General features: G+C 52.2%; 1 protein-coding gene across 2 annotated transcripts in view; it reads right to left on the minus strand.

Moving 5' to 3' along the window:
* Window positions 1–24273, minus strand: part of ZSWIM5 (zinc finger SWIM-type containing 5) — a 100210-nt gene that overhangs the window by 16100 nt on the left and 59837 nt on the right. For both annotated transcript variants that reach the window (XM_055815641.1, XM_013300062.3), the window contains exons 2-4: window positions 14102–14458; window positions 5277–5425; window positions 4491–4641 (exon numbers count right to left, since the gene is read on the minus strand). In XM_055815641.1, the coding sequence (XP_055671616.1) occupies window positions 4491–4641; window positions 5277–5425; window positions 14102–14458 (657 nt within the window). The remainder of the gene's footprint in view (window positions 1–4490; window positions 4642–5276; window positions 5426–14101; window positions 14459–24273) is intronic.

The following is a 24273-nucleotide window of genomic DNA, read 5'->3' on the forward strand; positions in this document are numbered from 1 at the left end:
TAATTGCATTTCTGCCCAAATTTCCCTGCAAGGCTGCCAGGATACAGCATGTCCCCTCCCTTGTGCCTGCTCCGTGGGGTGGGATGGCAGCGTGCTGGCACAGCTATGGTGTGTGGTGTCCCTGGGGAGCCCCTCGGGCTGAGCAGCCTGAGTTGCTCCTCTCTCTGCCAGTATCAGATCCTGCCATGCATGCAGGACAGCTCAGCCTCCTGCAGAAACACCCTCTGCTGCCTCTCCAACATGGGCCCAGCAGAGACCTGGAGCACCTTCCTCCTCCCCATCCATCCAGTTGCTCTCCTCACCTCTCCATCACTCCCAAGAGCCAAAGTTCCCATCCCAAAGTGCCAGCCAGCGGCAGGACATCACCCAACAGGGCTCTGCTGCACGGCGAGCGCCCAAACCACCTCCCTCACTCGCTGTGTTTTGCGTGGCAGCTCCCCAGCTGCACAGCCACACAGTCGAGCCAAACAGCACCCAGCGAGGCTGCGACTCTTGACACAGGCAGCTGGAGCAGCCGGTCCCTTTTCCAGGAAGCACGAGGCAAAACCAGGCTGAGCAGTGATATTCTGGCTCGGGCTCCACTCCAGCGTCTCCCTGCTCCTCTGGGTTATAGCTGGGCTTTGGTCATGCTTTTGGGGTGCATCTCCTGGGACCTGTCCTCTGCCAGGTGGGATCTGTGGACATGTTTGGTTCAAATCATTAATAAGGCGTGGAAGCTGTGCATGTCCAGCTCCTCAGAGCAGCCTGGCTCGGCAGGACAGACGTCATGGCGTCACATCGCAGATGGTGGCAGCAGCATCGCATCCAGGAACAGGCACGAGAAAGGCAACTGCAGGCACTGAAGATCAGCAAATATTCAAAGCAGTGCTTGTCTGGTCCAGCTCCATCCACGTCTCAGCTCCACCACTCCCACAAAACCCCGCCAAAACCCTGCTCCTTTCTGATGAACAGGCAGGAATAAGACTTGAGTTGCAACATCAGTGATTAATGCGTGTGCAAGAGAAGAGCTATCTCCTTAGGGACTTTCAGGGCCCATCTCTCCCATAGCATGTCTATGTCACTCACTCCCAGGCTCCATGGGGGTTGCATGGACACAGCATCTTTTGAAAAATCAGGTCTCGGCTCCAGAAAATGAGTCTTCCTTAAGGCTCTGGTTATTGTCCCTCACCTGAGCAGGGAGCCCTGTCTGCTGCCACCGCAAGGGCATAAAACTCCCCACCTCCTCAGGTGCTCACAAGCTAAGCCCTGAGCTAGGCTCCTAGCGATGGGCATCCCCAGGCTCCAACTGGTTTTGGGCATCCCCTTCCCACCCACGCTCTGGCACATTGTCATTGCCCCTCTTCCCCTGTTCTGGGGCTGCTTGTGCAAAAAGCAGCCTCCAGCAATTTCAGCTCACGCCTCTGATGGTGCACAGAGTGGCTGGGCTGGCAGGCGGTAACAAAGCTTGGTGCTCCGGCTCCACTGTCCCCAGGAATGGGATGTGCCTGCTGGATTTTTGGCTCCCACAGCTCAGCTCATGACTTTGCAGCCTATTTTTGGGAGCCCTCCGAGGCATCCTTTGCCTGCCAAAATATACTGTGCCCCTGGGCTCTCCTGAAGAAGGGAAGATGTGATGGGGAGGTGGGGGCAAGGAGGGAAGAGGAATTTACATCTGTCTCAGCCCCGATAGTTATCTGGGAGATGGAAAAGAGGGGTTTTCTGAGCCCTATGGTCAAGTGACATCAGCTGACGGCACAAGTGACTCCTGAGCCTAAACGCCATGCCGGGTCAGACTCCCTGTCTGTTCACATGCTGCAGAAACCTTCATCTGAACTTTCTGATAGCAGGAGGTTAAGCGGGGAACAAAGCAGCAGATCACGATTAAGCTAAGCCTCTAAACAAAAATGCTTTTTGATGATGGGGTTGGGGGCGGGGGGGGTGGGCAATGTTAGAGCCTTCCCAGCCCAGTGGTCCTGGTTGCTGGCCCCAGAGAGGACAGGCACTCCGATCCCGCGCCCAAGTTTCCAAACCATCAAAGAAATTCTCCCATTTCCCACAGGGTCGCCCCCCAGCTTAATCTGCTGAAATTCCCCACTGTAAACAAGTGGCTGAGATAAATAAACCCGTCTCCAGGCAGATTAAGGTCAGGCTGCACTTCAGCTGGTTTTTCGTCTATTTTTTGTAATTAGGCTTTAATCGTAAGTACTAATGCGCCAGGGCAAATACTCCCACGCCGCAGAGCTCTCCATCCAGCAGGTCTTTCCTTTGGGTCCCCAGCAGACGGGGCAATAGATGTTCAGTTGGCAGCACATGCGCAAGTAAACGATGCTGTTTTAATTTTAATTTTTTTTTTTTAAAACTCTGAAATCCTGCAAAATCCTTCACATTTTCCCCAGCATAAATCCACAATCTTCTTTAAGGCTGATCTTCTTCCAATCCCACGCAAGTCTGTGATGCAGTCTTTGCTAAAATCGATGATTAATTATTAAACACGTGCCCAAAATAATTTCCGCAAGGCCCATTTTTCTCTTCCATGTGGCAACGGAACGTGGTCTGTGCCGGGGCTTCCCACGGCAGCTGGCAACAGGCCCCTCATCCCCCGCTTCAGCAGCAGCGGTAGCACCAGGCAGCTTTGGTATCTGCAGCCCACAGGTAGTCGGACAATGTGCCTTCAACAGCCCTGCACACCCCAGCTTCCACTACCACCCAGTGATGGTTTGGGACATCTCTCCGCGTTGCTGGTGTTTGTTACTGGTGAACACCAGCTCACTGCAGCTCTGGTCCCTCTGTACCTCTACCCTTCCTTCAGAGGGATGCTCTGTTCCTATAGCAAACGCTGCCCAAAGCCAAATCCAAAAGGCTTCTGTAAGCCAGGGGGAATAATCCCTGCTTTGAGTACAGTCCATGCCCATCCTGCCCTGGAGCCGCTTCTTGGACCATCACCATGTCCCCTGCAGGGGCTCCTCTTCAGCGTGGAGATGCACAGACCCTCCTGCGTGACGTGCCTATGCCAGGCGAGCCGCTTGCTGTGACGTGCATTGGCTGGCACCACGCTTCACCTGCTGTCACACTGATCCAGCCTTAGCGGGGCCCTGACAGTCCCTAGCCACCTTGCCATCTGCTGATGGGGACGTGCTGTCACCTCCTCCCACTCTGCCGACCAAAACTATGCACACCAACCTGGTCCTTGCATGGTTAAATCAGGACTGAAACCCAACCACTCCTGCCTTGTGTGTGCTGGAAGGGAGGGAGGGCTCTCAGCTTGAATATAGCTGGTTTGAAATCTGGCCAAACAATCTGTAATTCTGGGCAAATTCCTTCCTGTGTCCAGGCCTGCCCAGACACCCACCCATCCACGTTTCACCTATGTGTTTGCTTTCTTCCATGTGGAAATTCTGGCTTGGTGGATTTGGCCACCTCTCCAGGATCCTTGCATATCCAACCATCTAGCTGCAGCATCCCAAAATCCTGGAAATAGCTTCTTGGCAAGCAAGCACAGATGAGCTCTCCAGAGCTGGCATGTGTATTTCCATCCAGGGAACTTCACACAGAAGCAAGACATCCCACCCCTGCCTAGCCCTTGTCTGCGCAGTCTCACCAGGCTCTCTGCTCTCACAGCTAAGTCTGCATTCGTTGGGCACTTGGTAAGAGGGTCTGTGATCCCAACTGCAGTCTCAGGTGCTCCAGAACCTGGACCACCCTCATCCTTCTGCCAGCTCTACAACATCCCTCTGGTCCCAGCCCATGAGCCCTTGCCCTCACACAGCATCTCCTACCAGCAGGCTGCAGAGCTCAAATTCACTTGTAAAACTATGGCATAAGTCAAACTATTCACTCAAGATCCAGATGTCCAGGAGAGCCTAGAACTTCTGGGTTAACTCCACCACACAATCAACCTCCCTGGGCTCACGTCATCTAAATGTTTTATTCTAATGATATTATGGTGTCAGCCAGCTGAGCCGATGTCTAAGGTGCTTAGCTAGAATTACCCAGAACTGCATTTCCCTTAAAGCCAGGCTCTGCACTGGCCATCCTGCCCCCCTCACCCTGGAAACGTGCACCAGAGCAGGTAGAAATGTGTTAGATGGGATGAGATTTGAGAGCTGCCTCTCCCTGTTCAGATCACGGCTCCTCCGGGAACAGCACTCCCACGTCCAGGCTGCATCCAGCCCCAGGGGCTCAGCAGCCCCCACGTCCTCCCTCACAAAGGCTTCGGGGCAGCACGCTGAAGACCAGGCTGCTGCAAGTATGGGACCAGCCACCATCATGCACACCCATCACCCTTGACCCCTTCACAGGAGAGGGGCTGGTTTAAGGTGTTGGAACTGTGTCGTTTGGGCCTGATCCAGCTGTCCCACCAGGATTTTCCCAGCAGGGGATACAGTAAGCTCCTGGAATCTCTCAGGGCCTCTTCCGCCCAGAAAGAGGCCCAAAGGACTCTGGAACAACATCTGCTGGCCCAGCGGTGCAGGCAACCCTGCTGGTGCTGTCTGCAAGGCAGTGACCCTTACCCAGCTCATCCCAGAGCTGCCGGCACTTCTCCGTTATGCCCGTTCCCTGCTGCCTCCAGAGGGAGAGCCGAGGGTCGGCCATGAACTGCTCTGTTATCAACGTCAGCATCCTGGCCCCGTTGGAGTCCCTCATGCGCAGCATCTCCCGGACCTGGAAAGGAGAGAGAGAAAGTCTTTAGCAAGACAAACCATGGTCCTTCCGAGATGCTTAAGGCCTAGCTGGTAACCCACAGCTCCCTGTCTGGGGGTCCAGACTGTAAACATATACATATATATACATATGTGTGTGTGTGTGTGTGTGTAACATATAGCCATGCGTTGTAACACTCATACAAAGTCTGTGAAGGGGCTGGTTGGAGTCCAACTGAGTAGCAGCCACCGCCTAGCTGTGATGAGGACCAAGAATTTAACAACATGAACACAAGGCCCTTCTGCAAAGAAAGAGAAGGGACCGTAGGCTGGTGCCATCTCCCCATGGTCTTGGTAGGCTCTGCAGGGTTGGCCTTCACCTCCCTGTGCTGATGGGGAGACGGGGGAAAGCCCTCCCTTGTGCAGGGATCACGGCAATCCCATCGTGTGGGAGGAAGGGACCTGCCAGGAGAGTGGGTGAGACAACCCAGGCCTGACCCAGAGCCTGGATTACAACCGCCTGCTCCGTGACCGGGCGAGAAGGCACTGGAGCAGAGATTCCCAGCTGTGACAGGCACCCTGCCAGGGCAGCCGGCGAGCTGCCGGCTACGTGACACACCAAGCGAAGAGGGGAGAGAGCAGCCGGCTCCTCCTCACCTTGGCAAACATGGAGTTGAGCTGCTTCCCCGAGCCGTAGTACCCTCCCTGAGATAGGAACATCTTCACCTGCTCTCGGACCTGTTCCTCATCCAAGTGCCAGCAGTTCTCGTCATCGATGCTGGCCCCAGCAGTGGGGTCAGGAGCGCCTGGGGGTGTGGGAAAGGAGAAGAAAAGAGACAAGTGTGTTTTAGCAGCAAGGTCTGCAGTCCCACCAACAAGAAATGGACCTACCTCTATCTTATGCGGACCCACCTCTGTTCTGCTAGCTCAGGCAAGGCAAAACCAACCAGGTTTCCAGGCAGTGAGCCCCAGCTGGCAGTGTTATGCTCTCCCTCCACAGCAGTGGCAGCAGGGGAAGCGATCCCGACCACAGGGCTAATGCCTAGCCCCTCTCCCTCTGCGCCCCATGTGAAGTGAGGCCAAGGAAGAGCAGGGACCTTCCTTCCTTCAAAGCCCTGGGGGCACAGGCAGTGCAGCTGCAGAGCCTGGGGTGCTCCCCAGCTCCAGGGATCGCCTGGGGTGCTCCTCCTCCTGCTCCACATCACCCATTTGTTTAAGCATCAATAAAGCTCCAATTCCTGCAAGCCCTTCCTCACATTAGGAACAGTCTAACAAAGGTACCACTGCATCAGGGCTCCAGAGCCCCGGGTTAAACACCTGATCCCACCTCTCATTTGCTTTGGGACAGGGGAAAAGTCCCTCTGCATCAGTGTACCTGCCAGGGAGAGACCCTCCGCTGGAAAGAGCAAAGGATCAATAGTCCTTCAAAGAGCAAACTGTGACCACAGCAGGGCCTTTGGCAGGCACACGTGTGTGTTCACAGGCTGTATTTCATCTTCCAGAGAACAAAAAAAAGACAAAAAAACCCACAGGTGCTTTAAACAACAGCTTGAATCCACCTCCCCTTGTTTTGTCCCCTTCAATTCCCATTTTTCCCCAAGTGCTGCCCTACCTCCCAGCAATGCCCCAGCTTCCCAGGCTTACTGGGCAGGCAGCAGCACGACTCCAGCAAGCAGCCAGGAGCACAAAAGGGAACAGAAACTCAGCTTTTCTGCTCCCCGCTTTTGAGTCCTGCTCTGCAGAAACTCTTCAGGGAACACCAGTGCCAAGGAGGGCCTGGCACTCCACTTTGGTTTGCTTCTCCCATCTCGTCTCCCTCTTGAGCAAGGAAGAGGCTCAGCAGGGGAAGAGCAAGGTGCTGCACGGACAGCCAAGGGATGCTGTAGCTGACATGTTCCCAATTAAATCTTAATGATGTCTTCCCCACTTGACTGGGAACTGGTTGGTGAGCAGACATCGCTTTCATGCAGAGACAACCCGGGATGCTGTGCACAGCCCAGCCCCATGTACTGCTGAGCCAGGAACTCAAGTGCAATTCATGAAAATCAAGCCCCAGGATGCATGCTCAGCAGGGCAACTGTCTCTTCTTGGCTTGTAAGTGAGAGGACGTCAACCCAAGGGGTTGTGCTCCTCTGGCAAAGGCTGAGAATGCTCCTGACCCGGTAAGATACAGCAATTTGTATTTGATGTCCTTTACAAAATTCCTTTAATTTCTGCTAACAGTCACTGCCCAAGAGTGGCTCCAGCAAGCTCTAGGCGCAGTCTGCACCATGTTGAAGGGCCAGGATGCTGCTGCTCCCTCTGCAGAATGATTTATCATTGACAGAACCACGTAACTGGGACAGGAGCTGAAGCAGCAGAAAGGAAATCACGGCCCCTGGATGAGCACAAGGACTTTCGCCTACAGCCCTGCGCATCCCCTGATGCCACTTCCCTGCCACCAGTGGCCAAACCCCACCATAAGCCACGAGGGACCACCACACCAGGGACAGTCCATCCTGGCCTGTCAGCTTTTCAGTGCCTTTTCCTTCCCTCCCCCAACCCGGTCCTTATCTTGCAGATAAAGAGCAGACAAGCCAGCGATTATCCCCTATCAGGAACCGATGACTAATCTGTCTACCACCAGCGCTTATCCATACCCATCTCCGAGGTATCCCAGACGCTCACACTCATAATATCCTCCTCGCCACTAACCCGCCCACTGCTCCCAGCTGCAGCTCCCCAGACTCGGCCAGGTCATCTCAGCTGCCTCTATAGGGTCACCTGCCTGCATCTAAAGGGACCACGAGGGCGTGGATGCTTCAGGTGACCCATCCCACCGAAGGTCAGCTCATCCTTGGTCCCTCACTGAGGTCACTGCGACAGATGAAGGTGGAGGTGTTAGCAAGATGCAAAAGGTGGATGCATTTTCTGAGGTTCCCGGGGCTACCCTCAGTGCTCGCTGCTCACACATAGCATTAGCAACGGAAAGCCCAAGCAGTGAGGAAAGCGTGCAGGAAGCTAAATAAAACCTCCTCCTCCCACGCAACACATTGAGCACTTCGCACGTTGGGGTTCAGGCTGCAGCCAAATTAGTAACGCACCTCCCGCGCCTCCAAATAAAACCCAAATTTGCTTGTAAATGTATTTTGCTCTCCTATAAAAGATTCAGAGAGAGGGTTGTAATAGCAGATTCCCACACGTGCAACACAACCCGACAGATAACGGGCTGCCCAATTACGCCCGGGAGCTGGATAAACATTTAAGAGCAAACAATGGGATTTGTGCTGGGTTTAAATATTAATGGCAGGATTTGTCCACTTCCCCTTGCCAATGTTCACACCGTGGGGGCTTCGGCAGCGGCACGCCGTGACGCAGCCGATGAGTGATTCCATGTCTCGGCTCCAAAGGAGCAGGGAACGGCATGTAAAACAGCCTGGCGCCTGCGTAACACATTTCTCATATAGCAGCATTCCTGCTCCAAAGAGCCCTGTTTCAGATGTGCTGGATCTTGGTCCTGCCGGATTCAGATTTAAGGAAACACCACTGCACATCCTGAGTGGAAAGTGTTTGACCAGCCCATTTACACTGGCTGTAGAAACAGAGATAAAAAGGCAATCCATCACACTCCAAGCAGGACCCCCCCTCGCTGCGGGCTCGGGGTTTAACTGCTTAAGAGCCAAGTGAGACTTCCCCAGGCCGATACAAAGACTGAGAAAGAAGGACTGAAAAAATCTATGAATTAGAAAACAGTGAAGCCAGGCATGGAAAATTCAGTGCCTTGCTCAGAAATTAGCTGCCCAACACAAAGAAAACAAAAGGCACTCCTGGACTGGAAAGCAGCAGGTTTGCAGGGCTGAGGAGGTGGTCACACCTCGTGGGTCATGCCAAGGCATCGGCGCATCCCGAACCCAAGCTCCTGAACCCAGGAAGGGGAGATACATCCACCAGGCGGCATGGGAAGCACTCCCAGCCCGTCTCATCCAGAGCAGGAGTGGAAACACAAAGAAAAAGGGATAATTATTATTTTTAACCAGTGCCTGGAGCTGATAAACGGATGGTAAAAGCAACCCAGGGATGCAGGTGGCTGCCCTGGCATCTCCCTCACAGCTGTCTCGGCCAACTGTGCCCAGCACCCACTGGTGGCTCAGGGTCTGGCTGTGCTGGCCCAGGGGCTGGCGGTGCTGGGGAGAGCTCTGCCAGCCAGCCGAGCCAGAGCCGCCCGGAGCAGGGCTGGCCGTCGTGGCAGAGCTTCACAAGGGACATCTCATGACTGCACGTGGTGGCGTTGCCGAATGCCTCCGGGCTGCCTCTCCTGCGGCCAGAGAGAAAACAGACGTGAAGGAACGGCTCGGGGCAGGGGGTGGGGAGGACAGAGACAAATAAACAAACAGCAGAAAACCTCAGAGAGAAAATAACCAGGCACCAGAAAGGAAATGAACTCTAACGAGGGATTAAAAATAGCAGCAAAGCGAGGAGTCAATCTCCGCCAAGGCTCCCAGTTCGTTTTCAAGGGGAGGCAGGTTGGATGGAGCCTCCAGGGCAGCCTGAAGATTCACACCCATCTGACAGTGATGGGGCAAGTGAAGCCAAACTGGCTCCCAGTATGGTGCTGGGAGATCTCTGGTTTAGCTGGTACCAGCACCGGGTCCAGCTGTCTTTGGAAGCTGCTTGTCAAGCACCACACGTGCTCTGAGGTCATTCAACCACCCCGGTGGCTCTGCAAGACAAAGGGGAAGAGCCGCCGGTGGAGACTTTCTCTCCAGCACTCAGGTGTGTTATTTTCCCTTAAGTTCAGCTCAGCAACCAGGAACACGAATCCCTTGGAGACCTGACCTTCTCCTCCTCCCCAGCGGGAAGGCAGAATTTCAAATGATTTACCAGTACTGCCCTCCAGATGCTGTCGTGGGATGACCTCAAAGTTAAAGACCGCCTGAGGACTCCTCAACCATTAGCCCTGGCTCAGTGTGACAGGACAAGCAGGCAGGGACTTCCCGCATGGCCGACCTGGCAGCTGACTTGCTGTGCACATGGAGCAAGATGGGCCATCAGGTGAAGGACAGTACTAGTACCAGCTCACGAGTTTAAGGAAGGGCTCAAGGTGGTCAAGAACACATCTGAGATGAATGTGAAAATATGAGGCAGATTGCTCCTTAGGCTTTTGCATAAGCAGATGTGGTTTTCCCACACCAAAGCCTGAGGAACCATTCACTCTAAGAGCGTTCTGAAGGTCCTCTCCTCCAAGGAAGCTCCTGAAACCTTGCAGGACCACACAGGCCCCTCGGTGATTCACACTGACTCTCCGCCGGCTTGTCCTCAGAGGGAGCTGCCCTGCGCTCTGAGACAGCAGAGGTTTTGTGGCTTTTCCCACTTCTGGCTAAGAAGAGCATCCCAAGCCTTTCCATGGCATCAGCTGTGCACCACAGACACTGTGTCACCCACTGGCATTTCCGTGGGGCGGACAGACCGCCCTGACGATGTCTCCTGGCCTCAGGGCAGCAGCTCTCGCCAACGTGCCTGAGTGCTGCTCGGGCAGGGTGAGTTACTGAGCTGCAAGCACCGGGCCTGCCAAAACCTCCTTCTCCTTACGCAAGGAACGGAGAGACTTCGCCAATAAGGCATGAAGGACACCTCTAAGCCCCAGATCTTCTGGGTCCACAGGCACTGTCAGTCCTCAGAGCTACCTTTCCTGTCATTAAGCTTCTAATTACAGATTTTAATGACCACCACCTCTGGCCTTGCAGTGGTTTCCATCAGCCTCCAATCCTCCCTCGGCCACAGACTGCTTTTGCCCTCAGGAAGAATCCAACATTTGCCCCCAAAGCCCAGACATCCTGATCAGGCTCAAAGGATGTATCTGAGACAGCAGCTTTCCCTCTATATAACCCACACTGATCCTGTCTTCCTCTTAAAATAAATTCGTATCACTCCCTACAAGCACACACCAAAACACAAGAGGAGAGGAATGCCACTTCCCAAGTCTGTGGGATGGCTTGGACCCTGCACACCCGCTGCTGCTGGGTGTTGGATCCACACTGTGTGAGCAGGAAACCCAGCGCTGCTGTCAGGACTCATAGGTGCTTCTGAGTTCCCCCTCCTCCACACGGCTTGCTTTTGTCCCTGAAATCTCCCACTCCGCCTACAATTCCCATTTCAGCCCTTTTTCACAGCCTTGCCCTCTCCAATACCTCCTGGCCCTTTCTGCAATACTTTACTGTACCAAAGCAATCGCTCATTGTTGCTCATTTGCCCCTCAGAGGGACTTACTCTTCCCATGTTTCATGGTGGCAGAACATGGATCCCACACTGGCAAAGTGGCACCTATTCCAGCACGTCCAACCATGGCTGGTGGCCCTGAGCCACGTCCTCAGCTTGCATTTCCCCCAAGCCAGGCTGGCCCCACTGCAAACCAACGTGAGCCCTGGGCTGATGCTCTTGAAGAGCAGGGTGCCAAGGTGGCCACCACCAGACACTCCTCGCTCCATTGGAGGCCTGGCTGTTGGATCCAAGCTCTCCAGCTGCAGGTCCTGGCTGCCCACAGCAGCCACCCCACCAGGAAAGGCCAAGCAAGTCACATTAGCTGGTGCAATGACAACCTTGCAGCCTTGCTCCGTGCTGGACAGTCATGCCGCTAACTTTGTCCCCAAGCAGGAACACACTTGGGGAGCGGACCCAGCAGCAGTGAAACCCACCCCTGTCTCCTCGCTCCAGCTGCCACTTAGATGCCGAGTGTGGAGGTGTCAGACACGTGAGATGCTCTCACTGGGAGCACGCAGCCCTTCGCCGCCAGCTCTGAGAGCAGAAACGTGACCCACTTGAGCAGCCAGAGGTCAAGTGGGGAGCAGAGCAGCAGGCACACCTAGGCTCTCTGCTCGGATCGAATCCTTCGAGAACACGCAAGCGCCTTGGCTGCGCTCCGAGACTCCATCATTACTGCATAGTTTGCATTTCCTTCTAGGAAGGCAGCCGGGAAGATCGGCATGCGGTGCACAGCCCGCGGCTACAGGCTCCTGCAAGGAACAAAGCTCTGAAGCCCCGAGACAGCCGCCAGACAATGGCCTGTAATTTTCTTTGCAGTTCAGGCTCTGCAGGGGGAGAAGGAACAGCCCTGAAAGCCTTTTTCACAAAACCAGACGATCCCCTTGCACAAGGGACATTCCCCAACCAGCCTGGAGTGCTCCCAAGGTGCAGAATCAGCTCCTCCATCCCAAGTGCTCACCATCCACATGGAACAAACAGCCCTTTGGGTGACCAGAGGAAGATGGCGAAAACCTGATGCTGATTTAAAGCTCAACAGACCTCTCCTCAGAAGAAATGGGGTAAAAAGGAAAGGATTTCTGGAGAGGCTATTCTTTCTCCAAGGTGTAATAACCTCAGGTGTCCAATGCACACACTGGGTTACTATTTGCCCTGCCAAAAGCCACCTTGGCCTCAGCCCCAAGGTGAATCAAGGGGTGAACCCAAGGGTCTGAACTAGACATGGCCAAGAAATACACACATAAGCCCATAAAGCTCTACATAAAGCATACCTTGAAGAATTTCAAGTCCCAGGATCAGTGACCCTCTATGAATGCATGAACCACAGCGGGGAAGGCCAAGATGAGGGAAAAATTTGGATCCCTTTCAACTGGAGCCCCCAGAATTGCTCTCACACATGCAGCCCCATATGCCTGCAGCCCTTCCTCACACTGGGCTTGTCGCTAAGTAGCTCTGCGATGTAATTGCACCGCAGCTGTGCTTCACTGGCAGGATGAGGAGGGCAAAGCTTGCAACACTGTCCAGGATCAAGAGCCAAAGCCCTGGACAACATCGTTCTGAACTTGAATGTGAGCTTTTTTGAGCCTTCCTTTTCACAGGGTACAACATCTATGAGTTTTAGATCATCTCATCATCCTAAGGCTGATGTGCATCCCCTCCAGGATGAGACAAGGCTGTTCTCCTGCTTGCAGAGGCATTTACTCGCTTGTGACCCCAGCTAGGCAGCCACAGGGGTGTCGGATAGGTGCCACCTCCTGCCGGGTAAGTCAACGTGTCTCTGTCGGTTCAAAATCACATGCTGGAGTGTGTGAATTTGCATGAGTCTGAAGGAACAGAGAATTTTTGCTTTGTTTTTTAAAACCACTTGTAAAAACAAGAGGCAGATATTGAACCGGAGCCAACATCTGTATCTTTGTAAGACTCTCAATCACCAGCCTTTTGCTGACTCTAGAGCAATAAATATTCAGAGTCTTAAAAGCTTTTCTTCAATCTGCTTAGGAGAAAGCAGCCTCAAACAATGGCCAAGAAGGGATCTTGCCCAACCTCGGCTTCAGTGGATCAGCTCAGGAAGGAAATGGACCTCACCAGATTCTTGCAGTACCATAGCTCCTCATTCTTTTTTAACGGCAAAAAATGAGGAACCCCCCGCAAAAGCCAGTAATTTAGAGCACAACCACCCATGCAGCAGATGTAGCCCTGTGGAGGAGACAAAAGCCTCTCCCAAGGTAGGAGCAGGAATGACCAGAAAGAGGGAGTGGAAAATATCTAAGATCAGAGCAGCCATCGCCCCTACCACGGAGCTGGACCCCTGGCCTCACACCTCTACATGTGGATTCAACCAGTTCAGATCCTATTTTAGGCTGCATAGGGGGCTTTTCATCTTCGGAGCACTTAACAGGCATGTGTTAATCCCCAAAACGCCCTTCCCCGGCAGATAAGTGTTCATTATCTCCACTCTACAGCTGGTGGGACAGGAGTGGTGGGGAGCAGCTCATTGTTACAGCCCCTGGGCAACCTCAGCTCCTGGGCTGGGAAAGACACAGCGAGAGAGTGCTGAGGAAGGGAGCCTCAGGGCAACTCTCCAGGGAGTCCAGGCCACCTCCTGGGCCAGTGGGCAACTGGAGTGGGGCTGGGATGGGCATTGTCCCCCAGCCAGGGCTTTCCAGGGGTTGGAAGTCAAAAGCATCTTTCAAACACACGCCCCCGCTGCTTTTATGCAGTAGGTCAGGACAGCGGTGCTCATTTATTATGGGTAAATTAACACCCATGGAGATTAAAGCTTTATCTCCCAGCAGCTCAGCTGCATCTGACTTAGAAACATGCAGGGCTGGGCTGACACTGTTTCTGCATGCTGGAGAAGCCATGTCCCCACTGCAGCCCCTGCTCCCCAGGGTCCCAGCACCACATCCTTCTGTGCTGGGGACTAATCACGCTCCCTTCCTCCACCCTTGGCTTCTCCATCCTGCTCTGAGCTGTGCCTTGTGCACTGCTCTGCTTTTCTTGCCTGTTGAAGCCAGTGTTTGGCAGATAAAGAACAGAGAGGGCAGAACGGGGATGCATGGCCAGCACCGATGAGGTCCCAACACCCATGCATTAACATCAGTTTGACACTGCCGCCTCTCCACGCAGCAACAGCCAAACATGGCAAAATGAAGGTCAGCACTATCAATGTGAAACCACCAACCACCCCAGGCCCCAACGCAGAGTCAGTCATGCCAAGCCACTCAGGGGGAAGGAGGAATTACCGTGCACTTGGTTGATCTCCGAGTTGGACGACAGGATCTCATCAGCCAACTTCTGGGCGGTGGGCAGCACCTCGGTGTGGTGTGCCGTGATCAAATACTGAACAAACTTCTGGAGCTGGTCCCTGTTCATCTGGAAAAGGGTCTCTGAGATGGGAAGACGGAGTTTGACCTGGTCTGGCTTGCGGATCCTGTACAGTGAAAGCGCCACAACATGGGCGCAGTAAAAAATGTCCTTGTTCCCACAGCCGCATGTCACTGAGGTGATTTTGCAGCGGTCAAAGCTGATGGCCACCTTGTAGGTCATCTCTGGTTCTGTTGCAGTTGCTGGCTCCGTTACTGTCCCACTGAGGTGGAACCCTGGAGAGGGAAAGGAGGAGAGGGAAAGGCCACGTTAGCTTCCCTCCGACCACAATCACCCACGCAAACTCTGGAAGGAGGACTAGGCTAGCCAAGGCTGCTCACACATTGCTAGGTCAAGGAGCGCACCAGCCAACGCATGCCGTCCTGGTGACTTACACCCAGCAACAGACAGCCTGCCTACAAACACACTTCTGCACCAACACACACGTGCAGCCAGACTCACTGGCGAGTTTATTTAACAGCCAAAACCTCAGGGGAAGAGCAAAGCTGCTCAGTTCCCATTCGTTTAAGAGTCTCTCAGACTGTTTCTCTCCTGGGAGTCATCTTCATCCACGCCTCCCTGTTGCTGAATTTGCAACTCACGCGAGCGAGTGCTGGCAGGAAAAGGCCAGGTTTTCTTTTCTTTGATGAGGCAGACAAAAAAACCCACAAATTAAATGCAACGCAATTCCAGCTTCAGTCCCTCAACCAGGTAGAGCACTCCAGGGCACGGCCACAGCTCTGAGCTCTTGCACGCAGCGGGAGCAAGGAGCAGGGACAGGAGCAATGCACAGCCCAAACTGCAGGCTGGGGGAAAACTGTTTGTTCCTTGAGCTCCACAATATTTTGCTGCTGCCCTGAGAGCTTGAGCTTTCCCTGAAATACTGCTGCCAGGGAGCCACCTGCTTACCAGCAGGATCCGTGTGCTGGGCTGCAGGGACAGCCCAAATCACTCACACAAACATTACGGTGCCCCCGACAGACCCCACCGTGCTGCGAGGGGGTACAGCACCTTCAGGCACAAGCTGTGAAAAAAAGTCTCAACAAGTCCCAAACCGGGTCACAGGCACAAAATGGGCTCAAAAGGTCCTCTGGGTCCGAGGAAGGTGGATGTACCAAGCAAGTGAGGGATAAAGTCAGTGAGAAAAGAGTGGATGCCCATCAACATCAATCTGAAAGCTCAGGAAGTCCTTCCCAGGAGGGTCCTTCCCAGCTGCCAGGGAGGTCCAACACCAACTTTGCACTTGCCCAGTCACCTGGAAAAGGGACATCTTTGTGTCCCCCCTTCATTCCGAGGAGAATGAGGCGGCACCAGGAGGTTAATTAACATGGCCGGGGCCAGCCAGTGCCCCCATGCAAGAGCCTGGCGTGGTACCTGGGACGCACCCTGCCCGGCCCAGCCCTCCTCCCTGAAAGAGGATGCTCACTTTTCTCTGTGCCACTGCAACCTTATTAAGCCCGTGTTTGTACAGAGGTCCCTGCAGAGCTGCCGTCCATCCTCCCGAGAAGGCGGCAGACAGAAGAGAGCCCTGCAATTAGCGACAGAAAAGGAGAAGGGGTGGGGGGGTGAAGATTAAAATACATTAACTGCATCAAACCCTTGTGCGTTTGCCAGCTCTCACAAAGGCTTTCCGAGACAAATTCTACCAGAGGTTTTTAATAAATGGCATCAAAACCAGCTATTCACTGCCAGTTTCTTTAAAGCCTCGCCAAAAACCACATTCAAATCTGATTAAGCGTCAAGGAGATCTGCTTTTACTTTAGCGTAGGGGAGGGGGAAAGCAGACCTGTTCTGTTGCCATCGCCTGAAATCCACCCCACGTGGCCAGCAGAGCAGGAGGGACGGCCCGCCACTACCCTCTCGCTCGCACGCTGCTGCCGTGGAAGTGCAGCTGCAGCGGTGCCGGGCTCGGCGCTGCGGGAGCAGCACGGCCAGGGGCTGCCGAGCCGCTCTCCACCGCAGTCCATCCCCCAGCAGCCAAACTATATAAATCCCGAGGATAAACTCCAAAGTGTTTATGTTTTACCACTTCTCTGGTCTGCGATGCTTGGCAGGCGGCTCCGACTCAGTGCCAGTTTCTCCCTAGTTTACTTTTTTGAACAAGATAAAAGGATTGGAAACCACATTCCTGAGGAAGAATGTATGTATATATGCATATGTACACCCGTAGGCACATACGCACATATACATAAAACCCTCTAAGACAAATTACTAGCCATAAACACTGCCTCGAAACGCTTACTTCTGCAGGATCATGGGCCAGACCCCACTTGGGGCTAAATGGTGTAGGCTGGAGGAACTCACTTAATCAAACGACATGTTTTGGGCAAGTTTAACTCTGAAAATACATCAATCATGGCGTGAATCCGGCCCCCTGAGAGAGGAAATTTGTCTGCATACTTCCGAGACTGCTCTCAGGCATCCTAAAAGCTGTGTTCCCCCATCCACTGCGAGAACCACTCCTTGCAACTCGCAGCCAGGGTCTGCACGCCGAACAGGACTGTTCAGCACATCGGCAACTGCCCAGTTCAACTGGCACTCAAGCCCTAAGTCAAGTGTTGCTTTAGATTTTAGCTATGGTGGCAGCAGGTCTATTTAAGATAAACTAGGAACTCTATACAAAACATTTATCAAAAGCATAGCAGAAATTAAACACAGTGAGAGCGGGAGAGACACAAGCTGGCAGGAACAGAGGCATTATTTGGGAATATTTACATTAACAGAGGTCAGCCTGCAGCTACCATGCTGCGCGCTGCTCTGTGGCCAGATCTGCAGCCCGGCACCCATGAGCACACCAACTCAGCGGCAATGGGTGTCCCAGTCCCAGAGAAGAACGGCAGTTAAAAGGTAGGTTATGGTTTTTGTCTACCATTGTCTACCAAAGCACGCACTCTTGGTCCACACAAAACCCTGATGCTCCAGTCACCAAGAGCCTACAGGACACCCTGGAGAAGGACAGCTGTCACCATACCCTCCTCTGCATTCATCTCACATCCTAAAAGCACACGGGGCAGGCAAACCAGCACTCCAGCAGAGAAAACACAGCCCTGGCCACAGACGCAGGGTCTGGATAGTGCTGAGAGCAAAACCATACTCTCCTCCAGGTCCCCCCTGCACGTTTCAATTTAAGACATTCCTACAGCTGAGTGCTTATCTAGGACTTCATCTTCTGTTCCTTAACATAAGCTAACTTGGTGTTTGATTTGCTGCCAGCAAAGTGACAGTGCCAGGGCTTGAAAACCATGGAAAAGAACTAATTAAACACCATCTTTGTAACTACAGACTCATTACGCCCCATCAGAGCCTAGCTTTGTCCCAAGAAAATGTCGCCGCCTCCCTGCCCCAGAACAGCCTCCCCTACTTTTACCACAGATGCTTCCCAGTGGATGTCTCTTTGATTCAGGTTGCAAAAGGAGCTAGGCATTCATACGTGCCCCAGAAAGAGCACAGAAAGGTGCCACGAATGTTCACAGGCACACAGGGCACAATGTCTCCTTCACAATCCTGCTTACCTGTCAAATGGGGACAAAACACTGGAGCAAGGATCTTCCTTGCATTAGTGCCACAGGACATTGTACCTCTGATTTAAATTAAAAGAAACCCTAGAAATGTCTTCTGGGAGTTCAAGAGCTCCACATACCAAACTTCATCAACTGGGCAACATTTTCCTCTTTGGAGCTGATAAACTGCACAGGCTGGGAGAAGCACAGATCCACAAAACATCCCCGGCCTCTGAAACAGCTACAAAGGATCAAGCCTTTAGCAGGAGCTCCAGTACAGGAGACTTCGCTATTAAGACGAGACCATTAAGGCTTCAACAGAAGCATCTTTAACCAAGACGGAGAATTCTTTGATCTCTAAACCTACTCAACCAAAAGGAGCTTTGTAAACTCTTTAGTTCTCTAAAAGCAGCCAGAGACTTTCAGCTGGGCATTATGAACCTGGATGTCCACAAGCCACCCGCTGGGAGAAACTACCAGCCTGTCCTGCAGCTCCAACCTGCCACCAGGCTGGCTGTGGAAAACCCTAGTCTTGGGTCCTCCAGCAAACCACTGAAGGTAAAGCCAACGTTCAAGCTGGTTACATCAAAATACCTGAAGTTCAGAGACGGGCAGACCACAGGTGGAAATTTAAACCCCAGAAACAAACAAAACCCAGGCATAATCCCTTCCCTTGTCATAACTGTGTCATCAAAAAGCCCTCCAACACCCGCGGGGAGGAGGAGGGAGAGGAGGACCCTGCAGATACAACACTAGCCGGGAACTCGAGAGCTCAGCTCTGCTCCCTCCGGCAGTTGCTGCTCACAGCCATCCTCCAGATTTCACACCGCAACCCAGGCAGAAGTCACAGTTGTCATTCGCAAACTTGTGCCATTCGGAAAAATTCGCTTGTTCTTCTCAGGTGCAGCACTCGCCTGCCTTTCACAGAACGTTAGCGCGATCCGACCCAGGAGGAAGGCTTCACATGCAGGAGGAGCCACCTCTAGGACCTAACACTGAACCAGCAGAGACCATCCCTGAGGTTGCTGCACTGGCATTGCTGTGCAAGAGAGGATGGGGACCAGTAATGCACAGATAACGTGGGGTGCATCTCGTCACGTCACTGTGGCTCCTCTGCAGGCTTTTCTCGGTCTTTGTGAAAACCTCAAAACAGGGCAAGAAACAGTTCTGCAGAAGGAAACATGCAACCACATCAATCCCCCCAAGTAAGGACCACTGGCAGGATGCAGCTGGACACTATATCTAAAGAACTCACCCCCAGCATCTGGCTGTCAAAACCTCAAGTGACCTCCCAGTAACTGAGGCAGCCTCCATTAGGAGCAAGGTGATGGAGAGTCCATCCACACAGCTTCCTGAAGGCACCAGCTGCATTCTCTTGCACGCCGGCCAGAGCCGGGTGGCTGCAAGCAGACAGCAGCTTGGCTCCTCACTACTCTTATGCCTGGTGCTCAGCACCCAGGACCCCACCTCTAGTCAGACTAAATCCACTTCAAATTTGTGTTTGGGCAGCTCTGCCTTCAGGCAGGCAGGAGCTCTGCAAAACCAAACGGACACAAACGCACGGATATTTATGGGGCTCAGCAGATGTAGACGAGGGAAACTGAAATTCTCAGCGCAAGTCGTATACACTAGGTTAACATGACCCAAATATTTTTTTTTAAATTTCCAAACCACAGAAGAAAGGTATTTTAAACTAAAGCGATTCCAAGCTCTTTAGTGATTAAATGGACTGCAGCTCCAGCTCCTAGTGGAAAAACCATTTGTTTTTCCACTGTGTGAAAGCCATAACTAGCAATGAATAATAATTGCTGCACCGAGTGTTATTTATAAGCCATTCTCGGTCACATTTCCGTGCCTCGAAACAGCAGCTTTCTAAACATCAGCTTAAAATCGGTCAATATTTGTAATGTAGACAACACCCATGGGAGGAAGGTGTCGGTGTGCTCATGTGGTGGGAAGCAGAGGTTAGTAAAATCTTCCAAAGCTTTCCAGCTTCTAGATCAATTCCTCCAGCCGGCTGATGCTGACAATTGCTCAGTCCCTGACCTTGCAGTTGGAAAGGAGATGGGCTCATGAACTCATTTGCACATGACAATGCTCCAGCAAAGTGAATCATCTGCCTCCGATAGTAACGGAGAGTACGGCTCGCTCCAGCCCTCCCGGGCTCCATTCAACCAGCACGGGGCTGGCCTTTTGTGCTGCCAGTGCAAGAAAGACTCTGCTGAAGATGTGTGCAATTAAACCCACTTTTCTTGTTGCTCTTTTGATTCAGCTCAGCTCAATGAGAGGCACCCTAGGCAGGTGTTGTCACACACAGATAAAATGTGCCTTTTCAGAGAGCTGGCAGACAAAAAGGAAGAGGGTAAGGCTGAATCAATTGCCATTTCTCCCTTGCAAAATAGGGAATCCAGGCTTCCTGCAAGTCAATGAGCCTAGCTGTTAGGAGTTTACATCCTCCCTCCTCCCCAAAGCAATTTCTTTTTGTGACCACAGGCAAAGGTGTTGAACGAGACCTTGGCAGGGATGAAGGAGCAGGCGACGGCTGGCCGGGAGGATGCTGTCCCCGCAGGATGCAGCTCTGCTTCTTCTGCTGTACCTTTTCCCCCGCCAGCCCTCCTTCCCAGTCCCCACCATGCTCCCGTCCTTGCCCAGTCATTACCACCCTGGAAAAACACCTCTGGCTTCACAGAGCTAACAAAGACCATTAATAGCCCCCGTGCAGGAGCCATGCCTGCAGCGGAGCTGGCACTGGAGAAGCTGTAACAAAGGGATACTGCTGAGTTGGAGAGGATGCACCATGGCTGCAAGCGTCCCCACACATACCTACAGCCTCGGAAACCAACTACCACGCTTTAGGAGGAATACTGTCTCTTCAGGTAGGCCAGGGAAGAGGCAGGAGCTGCAGCTGTAAAGAGAGGAGATGCAAGCCAGGCTGTTTGTGCTGGAGGGAGCCGTAAGCTCCTCTGAGCAGCTGAGTAAGCTGGAGGGACGCTCTCTCTGCCATCTGCTCTGATCCCACAACACCTCCTGCAAATGAAGAGTCAATCCGCTGGTTTCTATCCCTGTTAACCTCTAATCAGCCAAGAGGACCGGCCTCTGCCTTGCTCTTTATCCAAGGCAGCTAATGCGTGAAGTGCACTGCGCTTCCCATCTGCTCCAGCATTACTAGAGTTAAAGGACAAAGCCGTTTCCCTGTCCCGAGCATTCACTTACACAGATGCCCTTGTATTAACTCAATTTCCCAGTGATTTCCATTATTACCCTTACAAGATTTCTAGTGTTTGTTTATCTAGGAGCCTGAAACGGAGGGTTTTTTCCTCCCTCTACCCAGCCTTGAGGGTAGCTGGACCATGGCTGTGCTACAGATGACTGGTCCCGATCTGTGACATTCCCCCCAAAATATGCACAACTGTTCCCCCATTTTCTCCCCAGCCTGGAGTGCTCTTTGTTGCCCATTCACCCCTGAAGACCCAGCTTTTTCGGGTCTTTGTTGCCAGCCCCAAAGCGAAGATCAGCCTTTCCAGCATCACCTTCCACATCCTTCCGCCGCCAGCTAGCAAATGGGTTTTTAATCTACCCAGATGCACAACCCTTGCTCTGAAGACATATGGTTTGGGGGAAGAAGGAAAAAAATATAACCAGTTTTAAAGCTCGGACTGATTTTCTCTGCTAAGGTGCAGCCCTGCAAGCTGAATTCCTCTGCTAGCAGTTCAGATCTAACACAAACCAACCCGAATGCCGGTTCTGCAGCAGCATAAGCAATAGAAAGGGCTTGAAGAGAGGATGAGTTCAGCACATCTCTGCTAACATGTGCTGCCCACATAATAACTGGTGGCAAAATGCTGTCAAGTCTCTGCTCTTTGCTGCTACATACTACTTTACTGCTATGGTAAGCCTGGATATAAAGAGCTTTCTCAAAACCATGAGAAATTAGAAAGATGAGGCTGTGCAGTACATTTTTTGATAGAAGTGATGAATGTACCATCTAAATCGAGAGAGAAAAAGCAACGTATCTCTGTGACCACCCCAAAAGCATCTCTCCTCTCTGCATTCATGAGCTGCTGCCTCTGAACAAGGAGCAATACAGTTCCTTGGTGCAGCTCAGGTGTTTTCTCAGCAGATGCAGGGTTGTTTTCAAGCATGAGTGAAAACATCCACAGAGAGGAAATTCACTTTTGCTGGAATTTCCGGGCTTGTGCATCCCATCAATTGAGGCTGCCACAGAGCAGACCCAGCCCCATGCTGTCACCACCCCAGCTGCCTCCAGGAAACTGATGGGAGATGCCAAAACTCACATGTGAGGCTGAGCTGGGGTCACCTCCCGACTTCAATGGAGCCACCCAGATTTCCAGCAGCTGAGAAGCTGGCTTCTAGTACATAAAAGAGTTTTAATTAGGAAACGCCTCTTATCCCTCCATGCAAGTGTCACCACGATGGGATCACTGATCCTCACTGCAGCTGAAAGCGAGCGGAGCCGCACTCTTCCCTCTGTCACCTTTTTTTATGTGGCAATTTGCATAACTCTTAGCCCCACAAGAACATAACCCCAACCCCTAAAAGCGAAGTGCCTCCCACGCCAGAGCTATTAACCTGTTGCTCCTGGGTTAAGGGCTCATCCCTGGGTACCCTCTGGGGAGCGAAGAAGTTGCTCCAAAGCCACAGACATCCTTTTCTCTCTACCTATCTGCTCCCTTTGCTGACCTGCTTTTCCAAGACATGGCCTCCCTCCCATGCTGGCTGTTTTTCCAGGCTTGGCTTTAGATTTTGTCTCCAAATACACAAAGATAAATTGCATTCAATGCGTATTTTGTAACTCAAACCTGCCTCTGGAGCAGGCCACCTCCAAACCAAAACCCAAACTCAATCCACCAATATGGAAAATCAAAAGCAAAAAAACCAAGGCAGAGAGCCTCCTGACTTGTCTTCTTCCCACATTCTGGTTTTGCACAGGCAGGACCAGCAGCCAGCTTAACAAGGACCAGAATCAAACCAGGGCATTGTGCGGCAATGGAGGGAAGCAGGACGCCACCCCAATCCTCCCTGAGACACCAGATCTTAAAATAGCAGCTCTACAATTTATAGGGAAGTTATTAGTTATAATTTTCCTGGCCCTCAGAAGCCTTCCAAGGGAATGAGGCAGCCTAGATTCAGTATACGAAAATCTGCTCCAAATTCTTCCCAAAAAAGACATTTCTTCCACTAAGAATAGCTTTTTTTTTTTTTTTTTTTTTTTTTTAAGGGAGGATTAAGTCTGACTTTCTAAGTTATTGGCAATGTTGGTTAAACGAACATTATATTTACGACGCGTTTCAATGGCATTTGTGGTAATGGCCTCGGCAACAGATTTTCTGAAAAGGTCAATTAACTTCCTTCCAAAACCCTCACCTTTAACTGCTCCTCCGAAGTGGAAAAATCTTTGAGACGACACCGTTCTGCCGTTTCTGCTCTCCATTCAGGGGCTGGGCACAGACCCTTGGGGCAGGCACCAGGATGACCTCCTTCTCCTGCCAACTTTTACAGCCCCCATTTATAAGAAACCCACCTTTTTTAACATATATATTGGATTTCACTAAGGAGACCGCAGCCAAACATTTTTTATATTGTAGAAATATTATTATACTTAAACGGCTTAGCTTACTTCAGTAGCTTCACAAAAACTTAGTGGTTTCCTTTCCCCCCAGCCCCCAAACCAATAAAGCTTAAATTTTGGAGCTTATTAGGGCAGCTCCATATAGGGAAATTAACTACTCATTGCAGAATAAATTATTCAGCAATTACTATTCCAGATCAGCCTCCTCTGTGGACATTTCATTCCAGAATAATTCTGGGAAACTTTTGGAGTGTATTAATTATTCCTGAAGGAAGGGACTTTAATTCCAGGACAGGGAGTCATTCAAGTAACTGCTGCACACCAGTGGCTGGGCTGGCCACCACTCCTTGGTGACAACCCTGACCAGAACAACCCCAGAAGAGGAGGTGAAGGGTGGGGTCAAGCTTGGGAATGGTGATGATGAATTTCAACACCCAGAAAAAATTGAGATGAAGGAAAGTCACACAACTTGATTTTGTGTCAAAACCCCTTTTTTTCTAGCTTGCTTTCAACCCATAAGCTGCAAAGTGAGAGGAACCATCTAGTGAGAGGTTGGAGGAGTTTGCATCATGAGGTGTAACATCTGCCCCACTGTGCTGGGGAAGGCAAATGATTCCTGTCCCTGGGATCTCTGCACAGAGCTGGGAAAGGGGGGGGATCTCCAGCAGAACCACACTTTGGAGAGGGGAACAACTGCTGTCATGTTGTTTCACACATATACATCTTGGTTCTGTGCTCTTCCCAGAGTCCTTCCCCATATATCAAGGTCCCCCATCCCCTGCTGGTCCCCCACAGGAGGGATGCCAGTGCTTACATGTATCCCTGGGGGGTCACAAGGCTTTTGTTTATGCCCAGTGTGTTGAGGGTATCTGAGAAGCATCAACTCTTGACAGTGGAAGGACCTGCAGAGCATCCAAGTGTGCTGTGGCAGCTGCCAAGCCCAACTCAACCTGCTGGTGGA

The sequence above is a fragment of the Falco peregrinus genome, chromosome 10 (genome assembly GCF_023634155.1).
Source record: "Falco peregrinus isolate bFalPer1 chromosome 10, bFalPer1.pri, whole genome shotgun sequence".
Classification (NCBI taxonomy): domain Eukaryota; kingdom Metazoa; phylum Chordata; class Aves; order Falconiformes; family Falconidae; genus Falco; species Falco peregrinus.